This window comes from Cryptomeria japonica, chromosome 10 (genome assembly GCF_030272615.1).
Source record: "Cryptomeria japonica chromosome 10, Sugi_1.0, whole genome shotgun sequence".
Taxonomy (NCBI): domain Eukaryota; kingdom Viridiplantae; phylum Streptophyta; class Pinopsida; order Cupressales; family Cupressaceae; genus Cryptomeria; species Cryptomeria japonica.
The window spans coordinates 384,422,521-384,445,803 of NC_081414.1; the positions used below are offsets into that span (position 1 = coordinate 384,422,521).

Here is a 23,283-nt window from a genome sequence, read left to right on the forward strand (position 1 = left end):
AAGATTATAGACTTTACTCCTTGAATGATCTCCCTTTCTATATTTTTTTCCACACCCAATTCACACTACATACCATACACTTTATTCACTTTCTAAATTATGGCTCAAGGAAGCCAGTCCCTCTCAAGTTGGGCAAAATGGCTCAAGGAAGTCATTCCCTCTCAAGTTTGGGTAAAATGGCTCAAGGAAGCCAGTCCATCGTAGATTTGGGCAAAACACTGAACAGAGGAACGATTCGATTAAGTGGAAAGAACCAAATTGTTATGAAAAGACGAAGATTGTTCATAACAGAAAGGTACGATTAAGAAAGGATAAAGATGTGTCGGTTCCCAAGCAAAGGGATGTAACTATTCAATGCCCAAGCTACTTAGTATGGATCGATATTCATTGCCAAGGCATCAGGGGAATTTGGTTATGGGACTGTCGATACTCAGACCAGATAGTGCTCATAGGAGCCTTTGAACAGCAAGAGGGAATGGTATATGTTCCATCATCTGCAAGGCTAAGGACACAAGCACACAAAGTCTTTTAATCAGGAGAGGCGTCAAACAAACCGGAGGATTATTAAGTACATATGCAGAAAGAGAAAGCAGAAATAAAGATCTTATTGTCTTCATATACATGGAATTATAAATATACAATTCAGAAACAACTATCATTCATTTGGCTCTATTCATTCTTATATATGAGTAGATCGATTATCTCAGATACAAATATATATCCTTGCTGACAAGTTACAGTTATATTGCATTAAGGAGATCCTATTGTGGGATAACCAAAGATATATCAGATTCATATTCTTATCCAACATCCTTTTTGGGAGCAAGTTTGAGAATTTCTATCAGAATTATAACTACTGAATGCATGGTTATCAAGACCATATTCAGGGAGGACGAACAGACTAATACTTGATCCATTTATCTACAAGTCAATATCTACCTATAGTTGCAACTGATATCTATTACCTCGTCAACATTATTGTAATCCAGGTGGATGTATTGTTCTATATAAGTGATGTTGTGGATCAAGATAATCTCCATCATATAGCAAGTATACTATCTGTGACTCAAAGAATCTTTTCAGAATTGTTGTTTGGCAGTATAATCCATGTAGAATTATATCCATTAACATTAAATAGAAAGAAGACTCTTGCAACTAATCTTTGTAAGATAAATGTCTCTATTTCTTAAGTCAAAAAAATAGGGGAGACATTACAGTATACCATGAAATGATACGTGGGAATTCCAAAAACTTCAACAATTGCTTCAGTTGTGAGATTTGCCGAAAGCTTGTCATCAGGAGCTACAATTCATCTTCTCTCGGAGTTGTAATGCTTTGCACATTCCACGATCAACTCTAGGCACTGTATGGCAAGAGGGAAACTAGCTGCTGCCACAATTACAGTTTGAGTTATATTCTTGGCTAAGGTTTATGGAGGATGTCCTTCATGACCAAACATTTTTCTCCTGAACTTGTCCAAATTGAAGGTGCCCAAGTTAGTGTCATTGACTTCCTTCCACTTTGATATGATCCGTGATTCCGCGAGAAATCCTTTAATCTCGTTCTTGATCTAGGTGTTCCTTGATGTGCTTGCCACCTTTGACTCCACCATCTAGCTTCTTGCAAAATAAAATAACTAACATTAGAATCATGCCAAGGAATTTTAAAATTCATTATGAGAATAATTTCACATTACGTATTCCAAACTTGGAATAAATTTGAACCTCCGAGGAAAAGAATTCTTGAATGATTAACCACACCCTTGCTTCACAACACGTCTTGCTCTTGCTTGTGCTCTTGGAAAAATGAAACCTCATGCCTCCCTTAAATAGAGAATTCGCCCTATCTATTGCCAAGTTGGCATTGGGGTATTTTTAGCAACTCATTAATTCTTTCCAAAACACATTTCGTGTTTCTATTGTTGAGAGAGAGTTGACTTGTCATTTTAGCGGACCCCACTCATCATAACTTGTCCAAAATAGCCATTTCCATTAAGTCTTGTGTCCCACGCCTCATTAATGAGAAATATCCTTTATTGAAAATATTAACTTGGGCGTTCAATATTTATCCTTCATGTTATCTTTACTTTAGGTGCATATTAGATAGGGAGGAGGATTTTAAGTTTGGGCACCAATTCTACATTGTGAAGGATTCTTTCCCAAGGTGCACATGAGATAGGTAGGAGGAATAAAAAATGCCTGCCATATTTCCATGTCTTGAGTGCTTGAGTGCATCCTAGAGGAAGAGGAGGAGATTTTCCACACTTAGCAAGATTTTGCCATTCCGTGACTTCATGAAGTTATGTGCACTTGAAGCTTGGAGAAAGAATTTTCCAACTCTTAGCCACATTTTGAAGTTTTCATGCTGTTTTGGAGATGGGCACATTTGGAGCTTGGAGAAGGAATTTTCCAACACTTAGCCACATTTTGAAGTTTTCATGCCTTCATGGATGCTTGGGTGCATATAGAGGGTGAAGGAGGATTTTGAGCAAGAGGAATAATCCTCCATGCCTTGGGATTTGTGTCGAAGGAGGCATTCTTGGTGCACTTGGGGGGTTGGAGGAGGATTTTTCCATTTGGTAGGAATCCTCCTCTTCTTGAGATTTGCACCCATGTAGAGTTCCTTGTTGTGTTTTGTTCTTGAAGGAGGATTTCTAGGCTTAGTCAAAATTTATCACTTGCTTCTTCGTTCATCTTACCGGATTTGGAACTAGATTTGTTGGTAATTTGTCTAGCAATCAGTGCTCACCTATTGCCAAAAATAGTAAGTTTGTCCAAACACAAAATTAGGGCAAATGGGGATATAGTGAAACTTACTAAAAATATACACTACTAAAAATAGTTTTTTGAAACTCAAAATTAGGCCAATTGGGGCCATAGTGAAACTTACAAAAAATAGTAAGTTCATGAAAAGCACTCAAAACTTCATTGGCAAGCCCTTTGAAAGATTTTCTTTTCTACACTTAGCCAAATTTCACTATGCACAAGATACTTCGAATTTTTTTCATTTCTCTTTTCTCTTTTTCTTTCTTTTCTTTCTTATGATATTGCTTTTCCTTTTTCGTCAATTTTGTATTTGGCTTGTAAGCATTGGAGCTCACTATGGGTTTCGGAATTGCAATGGCATTGAAGCAAGACGTAAGATTTTCACTAGCAACAACTTCTCCCAAGAAATCCAAATGACTCGGAGCAATTGATTAGATGAGGGAAGTATAGTAATCTCAAGATTCATGTGTTAAGATACAACTTAGTGCAATTACGCCAAACTTTTGCAAAGGAAAACAACATCACCCCTCTCACAAATGTAGACTTTAAGCATTGAGAAATCACTTGAGGGGGGGAGCTCAAGGGAAACCGACACCTAATCTATGGAAAACTAAAACCAAAAGGGAAAGGGAAACCAAAACCAACGGAAAACAAACCAAAACACAAAAGGGAAAGGGAAACCTAATCTAACTATATAGAAAATAGGTCCAGGAAGGAAACATATGGTTGGAAATAATGCTTGAGGAACTGTCCATTGACGGGCAATGGAATGTGCTCTCCTGTCAGAGTCTTTAACTTAAATGCATTATCTCCCAAGTTTCAGAAATCTGATATGGGTCCATCCACAACTTATCAAACTTATTGTGATCAACTCTTTGCTCATGGGCCTTGTCCCAACATAAGACCAAGTTAGAAATCCAAAATAACTTGATCTTGGCTTGTCTATCGAACCCATGCTTGATCGCTCCTTGATGTTTAGCAAAGTTTTATAAGGCTTGATCTTGCTTTTCTTCCAAGTGCAATAATTAGGATAGATGTGTCTAAACTCTATCTTCACCTTCCAAATATTCCTACAAGAATTGCAGGGTTGGGATTCTCAGTTGAATTGGAAAAATTGGGTCTTATCCATAAACCAGATGACAAGGGGATGTTCCCAAGGAATTCTTAGTTTGAATTCTATCTGCTCAGAGGACAAATTTCAATTGTGTGCCAATCCTTGGGATTCTTATCGAGTAACTTCTTGATCAAATTCAATAGGTGCTTGTTAATTGATTCCGCCAATTCATTACCCCATGGATAGTAATTTGGTGAAAACATCAATGTTATCCCATATTCAAAAACCCAACTAGAAAATTTCAGAGAGGAGAATGTAGAACCGTTATCACATACTAGAGCATGTGGACATCCAAACCTAGTAATATTATTTTCTTCAAGAAATCTAATTACCGCATCAGTTGTGCAAAGTTTTAAGGCTTGAACTTCCAACCATCTAGCACAGTAATCAATAGTGGTTAGGATATACCTGTGCTATGTAGAGGAGGGTGAATTGATCATACCAATAAAGTCCAGGCCCCACTTAGCAAATGGTCGCACTTCAATAACTAGCTGCAATGGAATAGTAGGATTCTTTTCATGAGCAATAGCTACCTGGCAAGTGTGACATGCTTTCACATGTTCATATGCATCTTTGAATAGTGTAGGCCAGTAGTATCCCGCTCTTGAGTTTTGGTGAGTTGTGGCCAGGCTGCCTCAATGACTGGTTTCGAACCTATTGTGAAAGTGCTCCATGAGTTGCTTCGCTTCTTCCTTTCTAACACATCTCAAGTAGATTCCCTCATGGTTTCTCCTATACACCACAAATCATTGAAGCATGTATCGTCGACTCTTCATTCTTAAGGCTCTCTTTTGCACAGGGTTCAAATGGGAAGGGCACCTATAATTTAGCAGATAATAGACGGTGTCATCATACCACTCGCCTAGAGATACATCACTTAGTACATAAGTTTGTTATATTAATCCAGCTCCTGTTGTGGCGATTGTTTGAGTTAGAGCTTGTTCGTGGACTAGCTTCATTGACCATATCTCAATGTCATACTATTGGATGGTGGTGACCCACTTGCCTCTTCTTTCTCCTAATTCATTCTACATTAATAACGTGTTCATTGCTGTATTAGGAACTATAGCATGTACCTTGCTTCTCAAAATGTAGTGCCTAAATTTCTTTATAGCCTTTACCAAAGCATAAGATTGCTTTTCAATATTTGGGTACCTCAACTTTGCATCCTTCAATGGTGCACTTACGAATGTTATTGGATGCTCATCCTTTTCATCTGTTCTTTATGTGAGAATCGCTGCACACTTGTGTTTTGAGGCAAAGGAATACAAGAAGAAAGGTCTGAAGTAGTCAAGACTAACAAGTATGGGAGCATCTACAATAGCTTGTTTAATTTCTTCAAATGCTCTCTTTGCTGGAGGTGACCGGTCTATCTTTACACCCTTTTTCAACATGTCATTCAATGGCTTTACTATCTCAGCAAATCTAGTTATGAACTTTCTCACAAAGTTGATCTTGCCAAAGAATGACTTTAGTTCCTTTTGACTTGCAAGCAGGCCTATTCTTGAAATAGCTTCAATGCGGTTTGGGTCAATTGAAATTCCATTTTCCAAAATCACATGTCCTAGAAGTTTTCCTTTAGTGACACCAAACATGCATTTCCTTGGGTTAAGAGATATCCCGTATCTTCTGCAACTGTGAAGAATCTTTCTCAAATCACTTACGTGATCCTCTCTTCTTTTGGAAAATACTGTGAGATCATCCATGTATATAATGATGCATTGTCCAACTAAATCACGGAAAGCAATATCCATTGCCCTTTGGAAGGTAGCTCCTGTGTTAATAAAGTTGAAAGGCATTCTCCTGTAGGCAAACATGCCCCACTTAGTTGTGAAAGCGGTCTACAACTTGTCTTCTTCTTCCACCATCACTTGATTGTATCCTAAACAACAGTCTAGAAATGACATCATCTGAGATCCATTAACAATTTGTAATACTTCATCCACTGACAGCAATGGGTAATTATCCTTCTCTAAAGCTCTATTAAGATTCTGCAAGTCCACGCATAATCTTAGTTCTCCATTTGTCTGAAAAGACTAAAAAGCTGTCATTCTATTTACCTTTTAACTAAATTCCTCCTTTTCAGCTACGTTGTTGGTTCGAGTTTGGGCACGGGTTTGGATTCGAGAACCGGTTTGATGGTTTGACAAAAAATTGAAAAGGGATTGGGTTCGTTTTGGGTTAGTACAAAAACAATGTAAAACTATATATATATATATATAAATAATAAGTGATTTTATAAAAAACTTAAGCAGAATCAAATTAATAATTATTAACCAAATGAATTCTTATAGTTTGTCGAATTATATACTTTTACTTTTGTGCAAGCTTCACTAAAAATCCATTATATTTCTTCGGCAAATTGGCAATAATAAAATCTTATTATCTCTTAAACCTTGGGTTTACCGAAGGGATTTCGCAAGGAATGGCTGGCATTATATAACAAAAAAATTATTACTGATTTTTAGTGTTGAAGGTAGCAAACCCGAACCTGCACCGGGAGTGGACCCAGACCTGCATCCAGGCTCTGGGTGCCAAACCTGGTAACTTAGCTTTTCAGATAAAAAATGGCAATTCACAGAAGAAGCTTAACAAATTCAAGAAGCAGGAATAGAAATGTCTGTTGAAGTATGGAATTGGAAGAGTTGGTGCCAAAGTTCACTTTAACACTTGCAGTGCTCTTCATTGCTTGGTTGTAGCAGGGCTGCTGTTTTAACAATGCTTGATCTTCACCTGTATTACTTTGAATTCTGTATTATATCTCACTTCTTAATATTGTAAATGGATATGTTTTCTACTTTATCTTGTGCAAGATTTTTCATTTTGATTGTAAATTAACAAACTAGGAGCACCCAAAAATCTTTAGATGATTAAGCATTAATTGATTTGTGTATATTTTTTTTCAGGGCGACACTCAGATTTCAGGAGCAGCACATTTAGGTGGGGCTCTTGTTGGAATCCTTGCATGGGCAAAGATCAAGAGGCCCTGGATTTAGTCAAAATTATCCCTTCGTCTTTGCAGCCTGAATGATATGGCGATAAAATGAATTTACTCAATTTGCTTTTTGCTTCTTTCATAATAAGAGGTGAGAAGATTAGAGATTAGTGATCAATCAGGGGTATGATTGTATTTTCTGGGATCCAAGTTACAATTTGATTTTGCTAATCGCTCTGTGTCAGATTTTAATATAGCTATAAATGTTTGAAATTATTCCATCCCTACATTTGAGATTTTAATATAGTATTAGGACAGTAATGACATATGAGATTTTCTTTAACTCAATAGTCTTTGGCTACCCTAACAAATAGATGCACACAAATTAGCATATAGATACATACACACAATGAAGCATAGACACAAATTATGTAGAGATAGAGAGGGAAGCGTTGATAGAGAGGTGATCGTAGTTTCAAGGATTGAATGTGCCACCTTTGAACCACCTTAAATGGAAAGCCATACAGGTCAAGAAATGACCTGCAAGCCAATTTCTGGTAGATGATTGGATGGCTGAAGATAAATCTGGTATGTCATGATCTAGGGTCTGATACAAATTTGAAAACCGCCTCTTTAAACCCGCATGTGAGCCCTAGGGTTGGTACGATATGTTTGGAGAAAATACGACCAGCCAAATGAAAATTCCCTCGCCTCTAATCTACAATTTATTCCTTAAATCTGCATGCCTTTATTCTCTTGAAATTCTTATCAGATTATTGATTATTTGATTTCAATGCAGCATAGTTATAATCCCCGAATGAGATTATCAAAATAGGTGTCCTTGGGTGATCTTCCGCACCTACAAACACTGTTCTCTTTGAGGGATTTCATCCTCAAAAAGCTATAGCTTCCTGGACTAGGAAACCCTTGTTGCAACTCTTCTTATACAAAATGTAATCAAAATGAATAATGAAACTCTCAAATGAGCTTTTATATTTCTCCCAAAAACTCACATATCTCCCGGCCTTTTAATCATTTAATTTATTATTTCATTAACTTTATTGAAATTCCCCAAAGTTAGCACCCACTTTGTCTTATTATAAAGCCACTTTATGTAATGGCTTAAATAATCATTTCGCCCCCTCTGTAACGTCATAACATAAAGTCACTTAATATAATTAAATATTATTCAAATCGATGCTTGATAAGAGTTTAATGAATTAAATTAAATCATTAAACCTTGATAAATGCAAAAATACCAATCATGAAGCCAATCCTACCAGCTCTCCAGGTTTTTTTACAATGCCCACTGTTAATCTTGTGACTTACTATAAATAGTATGACTTGAATGTCCAACTTCCAAGTGACTTACTAAAAAGAGTAAATGAGTATCAAAGAGACTTGAATGATCCCAAGGAAGCGTGCCAAAAATAAATTGAGATATTGAGCTATAAACTACCACAAACAATTCCCCAAAGGGTCATTTGAAGCCATAGATCCCCCTCCAAAGGGTCCCCTAACCACCATGTTAGCCTATGAGGACCAAAGTAATAGGCTGACCCCTAGGAAATATTGATGCTTAGGAAGGGGAAATTACAATCTGCCCTCCCCAAAATTGCTTGTCTTCAAGCAATTTCAACTCAGGATGCTATAATATCTCATTCTCCCATATCGCATCCTCTACTAGCAAGTCCTTCCACTTCACCAAATTTTTTGTGATGACCTCCTTAACGTACGCTCTTTGGATTCAATAATAGCCTCTTACTCATTTTCCCCTACTCATCCAAGGGTGGCAATGTTGTAAAAGGAATCATATTGTGCCCCAATGCCTTCTTAATGCGAGACACATGAAACACATTGTGTATTGTGCTTCATGTTGGTAACTCTAACTCATAATCCACCTCTGCAATCTGCTTGGAGATCTTGAATGGTCCATAAAACTATGGCTTAAGCTTCTCTACATGACTCTTCCCGAGAGTGGATTGCCTATAAGGCTACAACATCAAATACACCATGTCACCCACCTCAAAGGAGCACTCAACTCTATGTTGATCTGCATATTGCTTTTGTTGATTGTGTGCCTTTTGAATGTTTTCCTTCAAAGACTCCATTATATCTTGACTATCTTGTAGTAAATTTTTGGTGCTAAGCACTCTACTATCCTTAAGTAACAAATCTAAGAAGTTAGGAGTGTCATAGCTATAAAGGGCTATGAATGGTGACATTTGAATAGATATGTGATAAGTTATATTATAGTAATACTCACATAAATGTAGTTGCTTAACCCATGCCTTTTGCTAGCCTGCAATGTAGTTCTTGACGTATCACTCCACCCACTTGTTGATTATTTTTGTTTGCTCATCAGTCTATGAATGCTAGCTCGTGGTTGGAGTAAGTTCTGTACCACAAACTTTGAACAACTCTTGCCAAAAATGACTAATTGACTTGTAATCCCAATCATTGACTATAGTTTGAGGCAATTCGTGAAGTTTGAATGCCTCTCTAAAAAATAAATCAGCAACTTGCGATATTGTGTATATGGCTGAAATCGAAAAAAAACAAACAAATTTTGTGAGTCTATCAACCACAACATAAATATAGTCAACTCTTTAGGCCGATTCATAAAGGTGGATGATGCCACGTCTTTTATGGGCCACACTACCTTTGCTCGCATCCTTGTTGATATTGACATCTCTTTGCCTCTCCCGGGAGATGTGGTTCTTATGGTTGGTGATCGGCCTTGGACACAACTGTTAAACTTTGAGGGTCTTCCCTTTCGCTGTCGAAAATGTTTCTCTACGGGCCATCTTGCTTCGGATTGCTCTATCTCACGCCACAAAGGTGCTGCTACTTGGTGGAAGGATGCTACTGTTGATCACTTGAGCATCCATGCTGCTGAATCTGATTTGGATGGTTCCTCTTAGGAGGTTGAGGTGCCTTATACTACTGCTGATGTTGCTATCGATTCCACCGTTTTGGCTCCTCCTGCCCCAACGGACCCTGCTGCCTCTGATTTGCAACTTCTCTCTAAACCTATTGGTCCTTCCCCTGATGCTCTGCAACAGCCTTCTGTTCTGCAACTATCTTCTGTTCTGCAGTAGTCGATTGTTGTCTCGCAGCATCTTGCTGCTAGCTTCACTGATGGTTTACAAGCGAGTTCCTTACCGCTTGGTCATTCCCTTGATGGCCCCGATAATAGTATCATCTAGATTGTTGTTTGGCGCAGGCGAAAGGGGAAGTCCTCCCCACCCCCCTTGGATTGGGTCTCCACACCCCTTCTTGAGTTGGGTCTTTGTTGTTGAAGGTTGGACAAGTTTCCTTTGTTCAAACTTGTTAATCCCGAACTTGCTCCGATGTGCTGTCTTTTTCCTTGCCAGATTTTCTTTCTTTTTTGATAGTCTATGACTATGTTAAGGGTCAGCACCCTAGTTAATGCTTCTTTTTAAATCAAAAACATAAATATAGTCACTATTTTGGGCCTTAGGCAAGCTCGTGATAAAATCTATAGAAATACACTTTGTAAAGTCTTGTTTTAAGTACTATGCAATATTACCACACAAAGCAATGCCCTAATGCCACTTGTAAAGCCCTTATGTTCAAACTTAGGAAATAGGGACAATTAACTTATAAAAGAATCAATTGCAAGAGACTTCTTTCCTCAAAGTCTCAAATAACACTATGGGTAATAATCAATGATACCACTTCTACTTGTGTATACTATAAAAATGATAGGATATATGAGAACAATATTATTGCTAACAAAGATGATTTTGATCACTATATCTGCACTTAGTGCAATACAACAATATTAAGATTATCTCTGTTGTTTCTGATATGATTGATAACAATAATGCGAGGATGATCTTTACTATGAATTATCTTCCCAATCGCTTATAGAAATGAATGCTATTCCTGATCTGACTTTATAAACTTGTAAGTGTTCTCAATATTGCATAAAGCGATGCAATTGCTATTTTTGATCTTACTCAAATATATGCAATTATTTTCAATATCACTTGTAGTGATAATATCGTTCTGTCTAATTAGAACCTTAGAAATATGCAATGGTGGTGCTCTACCTGATTTCTTTCCTTAATTGTATGCAACCAATTTGATACAAGGCCAATTGCTCAACTAAGCGATTGAAATAGGATATATATAAAAGAGATAAATTGATTCGATGATTGATAGAATGAGTTCTATCTTCCTTATGTATCTAGGATTAGGATGAGAATTGTCTCTTCATAGCAGCCCAATTGGTAACTCTTCATTCCACCCGTTGATGATGATTGGTCAACCTTTCTTAAATGCACCTTATTGACTAACTAATTCATATATGTCCCTCCATTATGTTATGTTTTGTTCATTAATTTACACCAAAATTATACGTAGCTACTTCCAATCTCTGTGATGTTGTTCATCACAACTACTTTCCCTCTAGAAATCTATTGATGTTGCCGCTACTATCCTCAAGCCCGAGTTTTGATGCTACCGTCAAAGGAGGAAGTCCATGAATTAACTCTGACAGTTGAGCAGTAGGCAACCAAACGACATTAATATGTTTGTTAAATCGATATTCCTCAAACAAGGGATGGGCCCCTCAAGGATCACGATAGGCTGCACAAAACAATATTTTCCAATGCAAGACTCCAATTCCTCAATCTGAAACCATTATTGAATGATATCATCTGCTTCACAACTTTAAAGATTATTCATGCCACCTGTGTTAACTCTCCATGATGCCATGGAATTAACTTTATAAGCAACCCGACAACTTCTTAAATCACTTGAACAATAACTGGTTTGCTTAATCATATCGCAACACCCTCAAATATTTATGGTAATACCTTGTGCATGATCGTATTGTGGAGATATCGACCTTTGTCTTTATAAGGAGTTGATACTAACAATATCATTGTCTATGTTCTCCACATGTAGGATCACTGAATGAGTAATCACTAATCTTTCTTTGCCTTTGAGGTTCCTTTCTTTTATAACTTTCTTGATATGGTAAAAAAAAATATATAATATTTTTTATTTGATTTATCACTTTGCAATTTTGTCTCTCAGAGACTTCATAAAATTCAGATACTTGGTTGATTTGATGTGGAAATGATGGGGACATTATAGTCTCCCCTCTTTAAAATGCTTGCCCACAAGCATTCTCAAACCATGATTCCTGGATCCCAAACTTTGGTAGTGCCCTCTATGCATACCATATCTTTGTTGAATAATCCCCATGGTTAGATCATGTTGTATACATCCTTTAGAAGGTTGTTGGTTGAAAGCCTCAAGCCTTCCAAGAGCTATCTTGATTCTTGGTCTCCAATTTAATCATGGGAACAGATCACCACACTGCTACTATGCCACTTTGATTTCAAGAAGTTGGTTCTCGTGCCCAAATTGTAATTACCTCTTTGGAAATCTTAGGGAGTGTTTAATGTCTAAACTCTAGGACTCGATCCTTGTTGATGATAAGAGAAAATTGTCCAACGATAGAATCAAAAGCCTAGCATTTTCTCTCAAGATGTCAAGAGAAGAATTATGAGGCTTCCAATTTGTCGCATCCATCTCAATGTTGTAGGTGGAATTGTATAGAAACCTCTTAGAATGTTGACATGAATGATCATTCATTCTGATGGAGGTGGATATCCAAATGGTACTTGAAAGAAAAAGCAACTTCCTTAAAGCGCAACATGATCCAATAACCATTTGATCATTAATTAATGTTATCATTATGCAACAAGAACTACTTTGTGTAGGATGCATATTGGAAAAGTTACTTCTTCTAAAACATTCAATGTTTAATCTTTGATGAAAAGTAGGAATCATGTTATGTACTGCAATCTCTTGTAGTTTGATTGGAGAGTGATTGTTGCTAGGGTTTGCCTTACTCCAAGCCTATCTCCATACTTTATTGATTAAAGATGCTTCAAGATCCCAAGTTTTGTGTTCATCATTAACTTTAAGGGCTTCATTATCCCATTCAAAAAGTGGGTTGTTATAAGTTTTGTCCAATACAACTTCAAACAAGGGATTATGGATAAGTTGAAGTTTATCCTTGTCCGTAAGACCAAACTTAACTTCTTCCAACTTTTCTTCATCAGATTTCTTTGGGTAAAGTTTCAAGTCATAGAGCTCATTTATCTTGAGTGATTCCTTAATTTCATCATTCCCTCTTTTGTACTCATCCTTTGAAGGATCTAGTTGTTACATGTACATCTTAATGCACATCCAACAACTTATCCTTTTTTGGCTGGTATCAATTTAGGGTTTAATGGCATCCAGTTGATATTCTATCTTTGTTTACTAACATTTGCATCTCATCTCTCCATACCTTTAATGTCATATTTACTTGTTTATCTACTTCAAGGTGATGGGGTTGGAGACAAAAGTGACTCTTGATTTTCTTGCACTAGAAGCATTACTTCCCTCACCCACAACCATGGATGATAAGTCCTTTTTGGAAGGCAAAAGAGAATTTTGGTTGATATCCTTGAACAATTTTACATAATCTAAATTAATTATTATTCCTTGCTTCAATCTCTATCATATCATCCTTTGGGTATGATCCTTGAGACGATGTAAGATCAAGCTCTCAATTTTCATGAGTCCACGTACTTGATTCACTTGTGATATAAGAAATGCATGAAGAGTGAACCACTTCTATCCCTTTAGGAGTATCAAAAACTATTTCCTCTTCTAGTATCTCCTTGAAGTGCTTAGTGATCATGTTTTCTTTTGATTCTTTGCTCCTCGTTGTGCTTGATGAATTGGATTAAGCTTTTCTAAGTCTATATACTTTACTTCTTCCCTTGATGTGACAACCTTCAAAGCTTCTAATGACATTGGTTGTGAAATCTTTGATGCCAATTTGTAATCATGCTTTTCAATTTGTCTACTTAGGTCAAGGTGATGACAGTTATGTTCTCTAGGTGAGTACTTCACCCTTAGCTCTATGTAGTCTTCTAGAGACATCAGATGCAATCCTCTCTTGATCCAATCTTGTCGAATTTGATCTCATAGATAAATTGTGGATTCATTGCTTTCTTGGTGTCCTCCCTTAGATGGAAATGTTGATGGTATTGACTTTGAATATGTTGTAGGCACATGTTTAGTTGGATTTTGAATGATTTGATTTCTATTGTCTCCTTTGTTGCCATTATTGTATATTGGTGTTGATAGCAATTGACTTAATTTTTCTTGAGTGTTTCTTTGACCTTCCATGAATTGATTCATGTGTCTAATTTCTCCCATACTTGTTTCTCCAATGTTTTCATTCTTTATTTATCTGAAAGGTTTTCCACGCATGCTAACAGGTTCATTAGCTCTGATACCACTGTAAAGTCCCATTTTAGGAACAATGCAATATAACCACACAATGCAGTACTCTAATACCACTTGTAATGTCCTCTTATGTTCAAACTTAAGAAATAGGGACAATTAACTTATAAAAGAGTGGATTGCAAGAGACATTTTTCCTCAATGTCTCAAATAATACAAAGGGTAATAATCAATGATACCACTTCTAATTGTTTATGTTATAAAAATGATAGGATATACGAGAACAATATTATTGCTAACAAAGATGACTTTAATCACTACTACCCACTTAGTGATGCAACAATATTAATATTAACTTTGTTGTTTATGTTATGACTGATAACAATCATGTGAGGATGATCTTTACTATGAATTATCTTCCCAATCGCTTATAGTGATGAATGTTATTCCTAATCTGACTTTATAAACTTATTAACTTTGTTGTTTATGTTATGACTGATAACAATCATGTGAGGATGATCTTTACTATGAATTATCTTCCCAATCGCTTATAGTGATGAATGTTATTCCTAATCTGACTTTATAAACTTTAAGTGTTCTGATTATCGCATAAAGTGATGTAATTGCTATGTCTGATCTTACTCCTTAAATATATGCAATTATCTTCAATATCATTTATAGTGAGAACATTGTTGTGGCTAATTTGAACCTATGGTGGTGTTTTGCCTTATTTCTTTCCTTAATTGTATGCAACGAATTTGACACAACGCTAATTGCTCAACTAAGTGATCCAAATAGGATATATTTAAAAGAGATAAACTAATTTGATGATTGATAGAATGAATTCTATCTTCCTTATGTATCTAGGATTACGATGAGAAGTGTCTCTTCATAACAGCCCAATTGATAACTCTTCATTGCATCCATTAATGATGATTATTCAACCTTTCTTAAACGCATCTTATTGACTAACTAATTCATACATGTCCCTTCATTATGTTATATTTTGTTAATTAATCTGCTCCAAAATTACACACAATTACTTCCAATCTTTGTGATGTCACTCATTGCAACCGCTTCTTTGAAAATTTATTGATGTCGTCACTACTATCCTCAAGCCCCTAAGATTCGATGCTACCGTCCACGAATTAACATTGGCTCCTCAACAACCACGATAGGCTATGAAAGCGATATTTTCCAATGCAAGACTCTAATTCCTCAATCTGAAATCATTATCGGATGATATCATCTGCTTCACAACTTCAAAGATTATTCATGCCACTTGTATTAATTCTCCATGACGCCCATGGAATTAACTATCTAAGCAACCCGACAACTTCTTAAATCACTCAAACAATAAATGGTTTGCTTAATTATATCACAGCACCCTCAAATATTTATGGTAATATCGTGTGCATCATTGTACTGTGGAGATATCAACTTCTGTCTTTATAAGGAGTTGATACTAACAATATCGTTGTCTATGTTCTCCGCGTGAAGGATCATTGAATGAGTGCGTGCTAATCTTTCTTTGTCTTTGATGTGCCTTTCTTTTATCAACTTTGATGATATGGTCAACAAAAGTATATAATATCCTTCATTTGAATTACCACGTGTTTGCAAAGGCTTCACAAAATTGACGTGATGCAGAAAGGATGGGAACATTACAACACTCCCAATTCTGATCAGGAATGGGCAGGAGCTGAAGTAAATTCGTTGGAAAAGAGTGTTCTTGTTTGTTTTGTTTTGTATTGTTATGGTCATTCATCTTCTAACCTCTTAATCTAAATGTTCTATTTTCATGGTGATCTCTTCCTCATTCTAGATCACACATAGCTTGAGCATATCTACACTCTGCCAAAATCACTTTAACAATACATCATCACCACCACCACCATTCCTCTTTGAGCTCTTGTGCAAGTGCATACAAGTCTGAGAGAAACCATCATCAATACAAGATCATGGAGGATAGGAGAACAATTAAGATAAGCCTACCATGAAAATGAAGGTATTCTTGTGTTTTATGTTTCATTAATATGAATGGTAGTTCTTTTTTGAAGATTTTGTTGAATTAGTTTGTAAATCTAGGTCTAGCAGTTAGATCTTTAGGGTATACAAATAGGTCAACATTCAATGTACACAACTCCATCCTAACAATTATAGGTAACTACCCTCCCATATCATTCTCCTTTGTTTCTTTGGAGTAATGTTCTCTATATTAAAGGATTTGAACTTTCTATTGCCTCTCACCAATTCTCCCCCAAAAGTTCATTTAAGTTCTATTCTAAAATTCTCTTCTCCCCAACTTGAATTGATAGGGCAAACACTTAGAACTCCTTGTTTAAAAAAAATATTGTCTACTAGAAGCTCCTCATAGGTCTTCTACCTCACATCTTTCATATTTATTGTTTGAAAACTCTCTTGCATTGCAGTTGAAGTTGCAAGAGAGCTAGAAATTGTGTTATTGTTTCCTTTGTGGGATTGGACCCAACTAGTACATATGAACTATGGGAGCAATCTCTTACATGCAATTTGTTATTTCATAGTCAATTAGAGAAACACATTGATGCGGAGGAAGGACTAAGATTAATCAACATACAAGATATACTTGAATAAATTCAAGGTGCATTCCAATTACACCACTTGGATACATTGCCTTTTTGGTAAATTTCACATATGTCATCTTAAACTTTAGCAAGGACATATAATATTGGCCTAATCATGGCCGCTTACTATGGATTTTGATGGCATACAAGTCATTGTTACGTCAAACAACTCACCAATGTATTATTTTGCTAACCCCTCATGACAACATGTACTATGAAAAGACAAACAAAAACATCCATATCTTTCCCAAATAATCAAATAATCGAAATTCCTTTGTAGGAGCCTTGTATAGAAATGTAAAGAAGACTCTTAGCAAGTTTGAGCCTTTTGGGATTATGCAATACAAAGATATAGTTTTCTTAATGCTTGCTATAAACCCTAGTTTTATCACAAACCTGTTCTCACAAAAAATGTCATAACTCATTCAAAATTTAATGAAATTGGAGCAGATAAAAAGGAAATGAAACTAGACTCGTTTCTCCACCTTTTCCCATTGGTTTCAGACCGTTATTGTACTGTACCAATCTGTACAAAATGTTTCTTTCTGATTGTTACACGAAAAATCAGTCATTCGGGACAATGTGTACCAACAATGACATAACTTTTACAAATCCCAATGAAAATTGATGAGACCAATTGCAAATGGAATTAGGTTCACATAACTAACTTCTCCAACTAGTTTCAGATTATTACATGGAAGATAAAATTCATATAAGCCAAGAGAACATTGTGCAACATGAGAAAAGTTCAGAAATAATTTATAAAAATAAGGGTTTCTTCTTCTTCACAATCTCCAACCCTCTCAAACCATGAAATTCAACCTTACAAAGACTTTTTAATTTATTTACAACAGATTCCCATCTAAGTTTTAATGTTCAACCATTCAACTTTCCCTCGTACAACCTAGGACTCTTCACATTCCATGTTTTTGCAACTTTGTTTTAACAATATTTGCAAAATGACAACTTTAATTTCTATGACCCAAACTAGATATGAAATGGTCATTGAGGACCTTATTAGATATAATAATATAAAACAAAACAAAGTCCCAACTTTATACTCTTTGAAGCCTAATAAACCTAGGGTGCTCTTGCACCGTACTCCCAGAGAAAAGAAAACTTCAAGTCCTTTTGAATGCATGTCTGCTCCTTCTTCCTAGTCTTCCAACTCATCTTTGCATTTGTCCTTGGGTCCTTCTTCCTCTTCTTTATCTTATACCATCTCCTATTCAACATCCTTTCAGCTTTCAGGTTTCAAAAATCCATTTCTTATGCATATACCTCAGTAGCATCATCATTTATGTCTTCATCATACAATATAACAGCAATTTGCATAATACCCTTGCAAATTTGCATATACCTCATTAACAAACAAATCTGCAACATCTTCATTAGCAACCTTATTATCAACAACAACTTGATCACTAATATCAATATCAACATGCCTTTCCACTTGCTCATCCTGAACATCAGACTCAAATAATTGAAAATGACTTGGAGACTCATCCACAACTATGTTTGCCTTGTCTTCTTCAATGCTTGATGTCAAAACAGTCACAGGTATACTTACCATTTCATTTCTTACCTCTTCCTATATTGATGTTGTCCTTGCTTGTCTTTTCCTCCTTTGTATAATCTTTCTAATAGGCCATGTAACCCTCTTTTGGGTTGGTAAATGTCATCTTTGCATTTCAAGTTGTATTCTTTTTTCCAACTCCTCCATATCCTTTCTTGTTTGTTCCATGGCTTGCCTTATTTCTCTTATCTCTTTTTCAAACTCTATTTGCTTCATTTTTTTGTGATGTCCCCTTCTAGCTAGAGACATCACTCTAGCTTGTGATTAGCCTATCAAAGACCCTTGTAGGCTAGTAGGATTGGATAGAGGGTCACCTTGGCGTGGAGATCTTCCGGGGACAGAGCAGAGTACACTTCTGGGTTTCCAGAGTTTGTTTATGATGAGTTTTGCTTGGCCAGGCTATTTTTAGCAGTTGGAGATGGACCCCTGCTATTTTTAGCAGACATCACGGTCAGATGGGTGGTCAACTAGTGAGCTCCAGCTTCAGACGGCATAGCTAAATTCAAAATATTCATGGAGTTAGACAAGTTTGAATAACTTAGCATTTATTATTAAGTGATTTAATAATAAAGTTATAAAGTGACTTTATATTATAATCACTTAACTTGAGGGTCAACTCATCATTGGACGAGGCCATGTTTTTAATTAAATTATCTGAGCCAGACTATTGAAATATTAAAATTAAATGCCCATTTAATGATTAAAATCGTTTTGACACCCAAAGTGAAATTAAATGAAACTATAAGCAAAATTGTAATTAAGAGGATTAGGGTACAATTTGCAAAAAGGATATATAGCGTTGAGTTTGGAAAGAAGGGGAGGATTGCTATTTTTTATTTTGGCATTTGTGAAATTGAAAGGGTTTTGCTCTGGAGACTAGGGTTTTCAGCCACCATTGGAGGACGTAGTTGCTTCAATGTTCACCATCTGAGCTGATGAAATATTCAGTGATATTTGGTTTCAGGAAGACTTCATTCAGAGGTCTTATTTGCATCTAATTGCGCAGAATTGAAGAATAAATTCATGAGAAATTATTGTAGATTTATTGAAGGAATTTTGGTGATTAACAAGTATGATACAGATTGCTACAGTACCAGCGTACGGACTGCTACAGTGCCGTCGTACGGACTGCTATAGTACCACGTGAACAGTAAATTTTTTTTAAAAAATTAAAATTTGCACTTTGCAGATTTTTCATCTACTGGGACAGCAAAAATCAGGTTTTTATCTAAAATTGTAATGAATTTGTTTTTCAGGCATATTGGCCATAAAATAGAACAAAAATTCCCTTGATAGTCTCGTAAATTAATTCCAGTAGTAATATTATTGTTTCAGTATTATTTTAAGCATAGGAGTTTATTTCAGTATTGTATCATTGCTCATTATTACCAAAAAAACACAAAAAAAATCTATAAACATTCAAAAACCAAAACAAATTCAAATCTACTGCATTCAAAAGAAACAGTCAGCAGAGGAGAGCCAAGTTGGGTTCTTACATTGGTATCAGAGTTAAATCCTACCATCCTGAGGGTTTAGCAATCACATGCAGCCGCCTGAGGTTGGCTCTCACAGATATTACACTCGCAAGCGAGCTTTGTTTGATAGGGAACAAGAATTTGATAGGCAGCCGGACACCATGGGTGACAGGCAAGGGGGTAGCCCACCCAGAGGCGATAGGAATGAGGAGCAAGAAACAAGGGAATTTTTCAGAGCAATGGCTACAGGACAGCAGCAGATGGCTCAGGCCTTGCAGGCACTCACCACCATGATTGAGCGCATGAACCCACAAGACAGACAGAATCAGGAGCAAGGGGATAACAGGAGTGCAGTGGGGTCACCTAGAGCTCATAGGACTCATTCCAGGACAACAGACAGGCCTACACGTCCTACCTTCATTAGAGATGAGCCTGAGGTAGCACCTACAGGAGAACCAGGAGAGGAGATGTTCGCAGATATCCTCATGGCTGCGAATGACGAATGGGATTTATTAACTCCACAGGTGCGAGAGAGGATGACATTCGAGAGGTTTGTTAATCAGAGGAGAGAGCATTACAGGTCACTCAGACAGGATAAGAGGCCTAGAGGTCAAAATAGTGAGCTGAATAGGGTTACAGGCAAACTTACTATGCCTACATTTGATGGGAGTGGTAAGATGACAGCTCAAGCTTGGATTCATAAGCTTGACACATTTTTGGCACTGAGGCCAATGACAGAGATTGAAGCTATCAAATACGCCACTTTGCATTTGGAGGGAGTAGCACATGATTGGTGGTACCATGGTATTGTAACACTTCAACATAATCAGGTGACATAGTACCAGGACTTCGTGGATAGGTTGGTTGAAAGATTTGACAAGAAAGATCCAGAGGTTTACTTCCGGGACTTAGCACAGCTAAAACAAACAGGCAACTTGGAGTATTTCGTTGGTGAATTTCAGCGGTTGGCAGTCATGGTGCCAAACATTTCAGAGCGTAGATTGATAGTTCTTTTCATTGAGGGCCTATCCGAACCACTGAGAGGTTGGATAAAGGCATTTGATCCTATTTTTTTACAGGAAGCTATGAAAAAGGCAAGAAGTATGGAACATGCAGTCCCAACAAACAAATTTCAGTCCAAAGGAGCATCTTCTAGTAAGGATAACAAACCATTTTATAAAACACCAGAGAGGACTGATTTTAAAAATGATTCTAAAGATAAAACTCCAGCGCCTTTTGACAGGGAAACATTAAATGATTTGATGAAGAAAAAATTATGTTTCTACTGTAAGGGACCCTATGATGCAAACCATGATTGTCCTCTTAGACCAAAGAGCAAAGCTAACAGAGTTATGTGGGCATACTATGAGGAATCAGAATCAGATAATTCAAACCAACAGTCTGATATAGAGGAAATAGATGGTGAAAAAGAGGAAGACAAGGCTGAAAACTTGTCTAAAATGGAGTCCAAGGATGGGGAAGCAGATGGGCAACTTAGGGAAGCTCGTCTCACAAGTATTAGGCAGGAAGGGTCATTCCGGATGAGAGGAGTGCTTGCTGGACATCGAGTTATAACTTTGGTTGATACAGGTGCCACTCATAATTTCATTGATGCTAGGATGGTGGAGAAGCGTGGCATACAAACAGAGGAGTTTGGGGGAATTAGAGTGAGGGTAGCTGATGGCTATGTTCTCAAATGTGATCATAAGATCACTGGACTCCCATTGAAAGTTAATAATTATGACTTTAAGGCAGATTTTTATGTTGTGCCTATGGGAGATACAGATATAGTCCTTGGGATGAGTTGGTTGCATGATATTGGGGAGTTCACTCTTAATCTCAAGGAGATGGAGATGAGGTTTAAAGTGAATGGGAAGACACATATTCTTAAGGCAATCAGGGACAGTGATCTCATGATGGTTTCTTTCCGGAGGATGGCTAGATTGATTCGACATGATCAGGTAGAGTGGGCAGCAGAGTGCATGTTGATGCCATCACAGGAGGGACAATAGAAGATTGAATATCCTCCCGATATTCAGGAGCTTAGAGTTAAACACTCTAAGGTGTTCAGTGACATTCCACCAGGTAGACCACTAGATAGGGGTATTGAGCACATCATTGAGTTAGAGGAGGGGGCTAAACCCATCATGATCACACCTTACAGGCATTCGAAGAGGTTGAAGGATGAAATTGAGAAAACCGTAAAGGAGTTACTTGCTATGGGCCACATTAGACCAAGTAAGTCTCCTTTCGCTTCTTCAGTGGTCTTAGTGAAGAAGAAGGATGGGACATTGAGGATGTGCATTGATTACAGGGTGCTTAATAGGAAGACAATTAAAAACAGGTACCCCATTCCTAGGATCGATGAGTTGATAGATGAGCTTCATGGAGCTTGCTTCTTCTCGAAGATAGATTTGGGCCACATTAGACCAAGTAAGTCTCCTTTCGCTTCTTCAGTGGTCTTAGTGAAGAAGAAGGATGGGACATTGAGGATGTGCATTGATTACAGGGTGCTTAATAGGAAGACAATTAAAAACAGGTACCCCATTCCTAGGATCGATGAGTTGATAGATGAGCTTCATGGAGCTTGCTTCTTCTCGAAGATAGATTTGAGATCAGGTTATCACCAGATTAGAGTTAGAGAGCAAGACATTGAGAAGACAACCTTTAGATGTCATTGTGGCCATTTTGAGTTTGTAGTTATGCCATTTGGGCTAACTAACGCACCTGCTACTTTTCAGGCAACAATGAATCGGGTTTTCCATCCTCAGTTGAGGAAATTTGTACTTGTCTTCTTCGATGATATCTTGGTGTACAGTAGATCTTGGGAGGAGCACTTGGTTCACCTTGACACGGTGTTGGATATATTGGGCAGAGAGTCCTTGTATGCAAAGGAGTTGAAGTGTGATTTGGGCATGACAGAGTTGTTGTACTTGGGTCACATCATCAGTGCAGAGGGCGTACGCATGGATCCTGAAAAGATTCGTGCCATTGTGGAGTGGCCTTCACCGGTGAACCTTACACAGTTGAGGGGCTTTCTGGGATTATGTGGTTTCTACAGGAGGTTTGTGGATGGATATTCTAGGCATGCAGCGCCCTTGAAAGATTTGATGAGAAAGGGAGCTTTCTTGTGGACTCTTGAGGCACAGGAGTGTTTTGAGAAATTTAAGGAGTTGATGACTTCTTGTCCAGTGTTAGCATTACCAGATTTCAGCAAACCTTTTGAGCTACACTGTGATGCTTCCGGAGAGGGCATTGGAGTGGTGCTTATGCAGGAGAAGCACCCTTGCTTATGAGAGCAGGAAATTGAGAGGGCCAGAGCGGAGCTTCAGCATATATGATAAGGAGATGTTAGCCATTATGCATGCTTTGGCTAAATTCAGGCAATATTTGGTAGGTAGCAAATTTTGTATCAAAACCGACCATAATAGCCTAAAATACTTTTTGGGGCAGCGAGATCTCAATGATAGGCAGTAGAAGTGGGTGAGCAAGTTACAGTCCTATGACTTTGACATTACATATTTTAAG

General features: G+C 37.2%; 1 protein-coding gene across 2 annotated transcripts in view; it reads left to right on the forward strand.

Moving 5' to 3' along the window:
- Positions 1-7,157, forward strand: part of LOC131075877 (RHOMBOID-like protein 12, mitochondrial) — a 245,083-nt gene extending 237,926 nt beyond the window's left edge. For both annotated transcript variants that reach the window (XM_058012803.2, XM_058012802.2), the window contains one exon: positions 6,786-7,157. In XM_058012803.2, coding sequence (XP_057868786.1) covers positions 6,786-6,875 — 90 coding nt within the window. In that variant the 3' untranslated portion in view covers positions 6,876-7,157. The remainder of the gene's footprint in view (positions 1-6,785) is intronic.
- Positions 7,158-23,283: the final 16,126 nt, after the last annotated feature.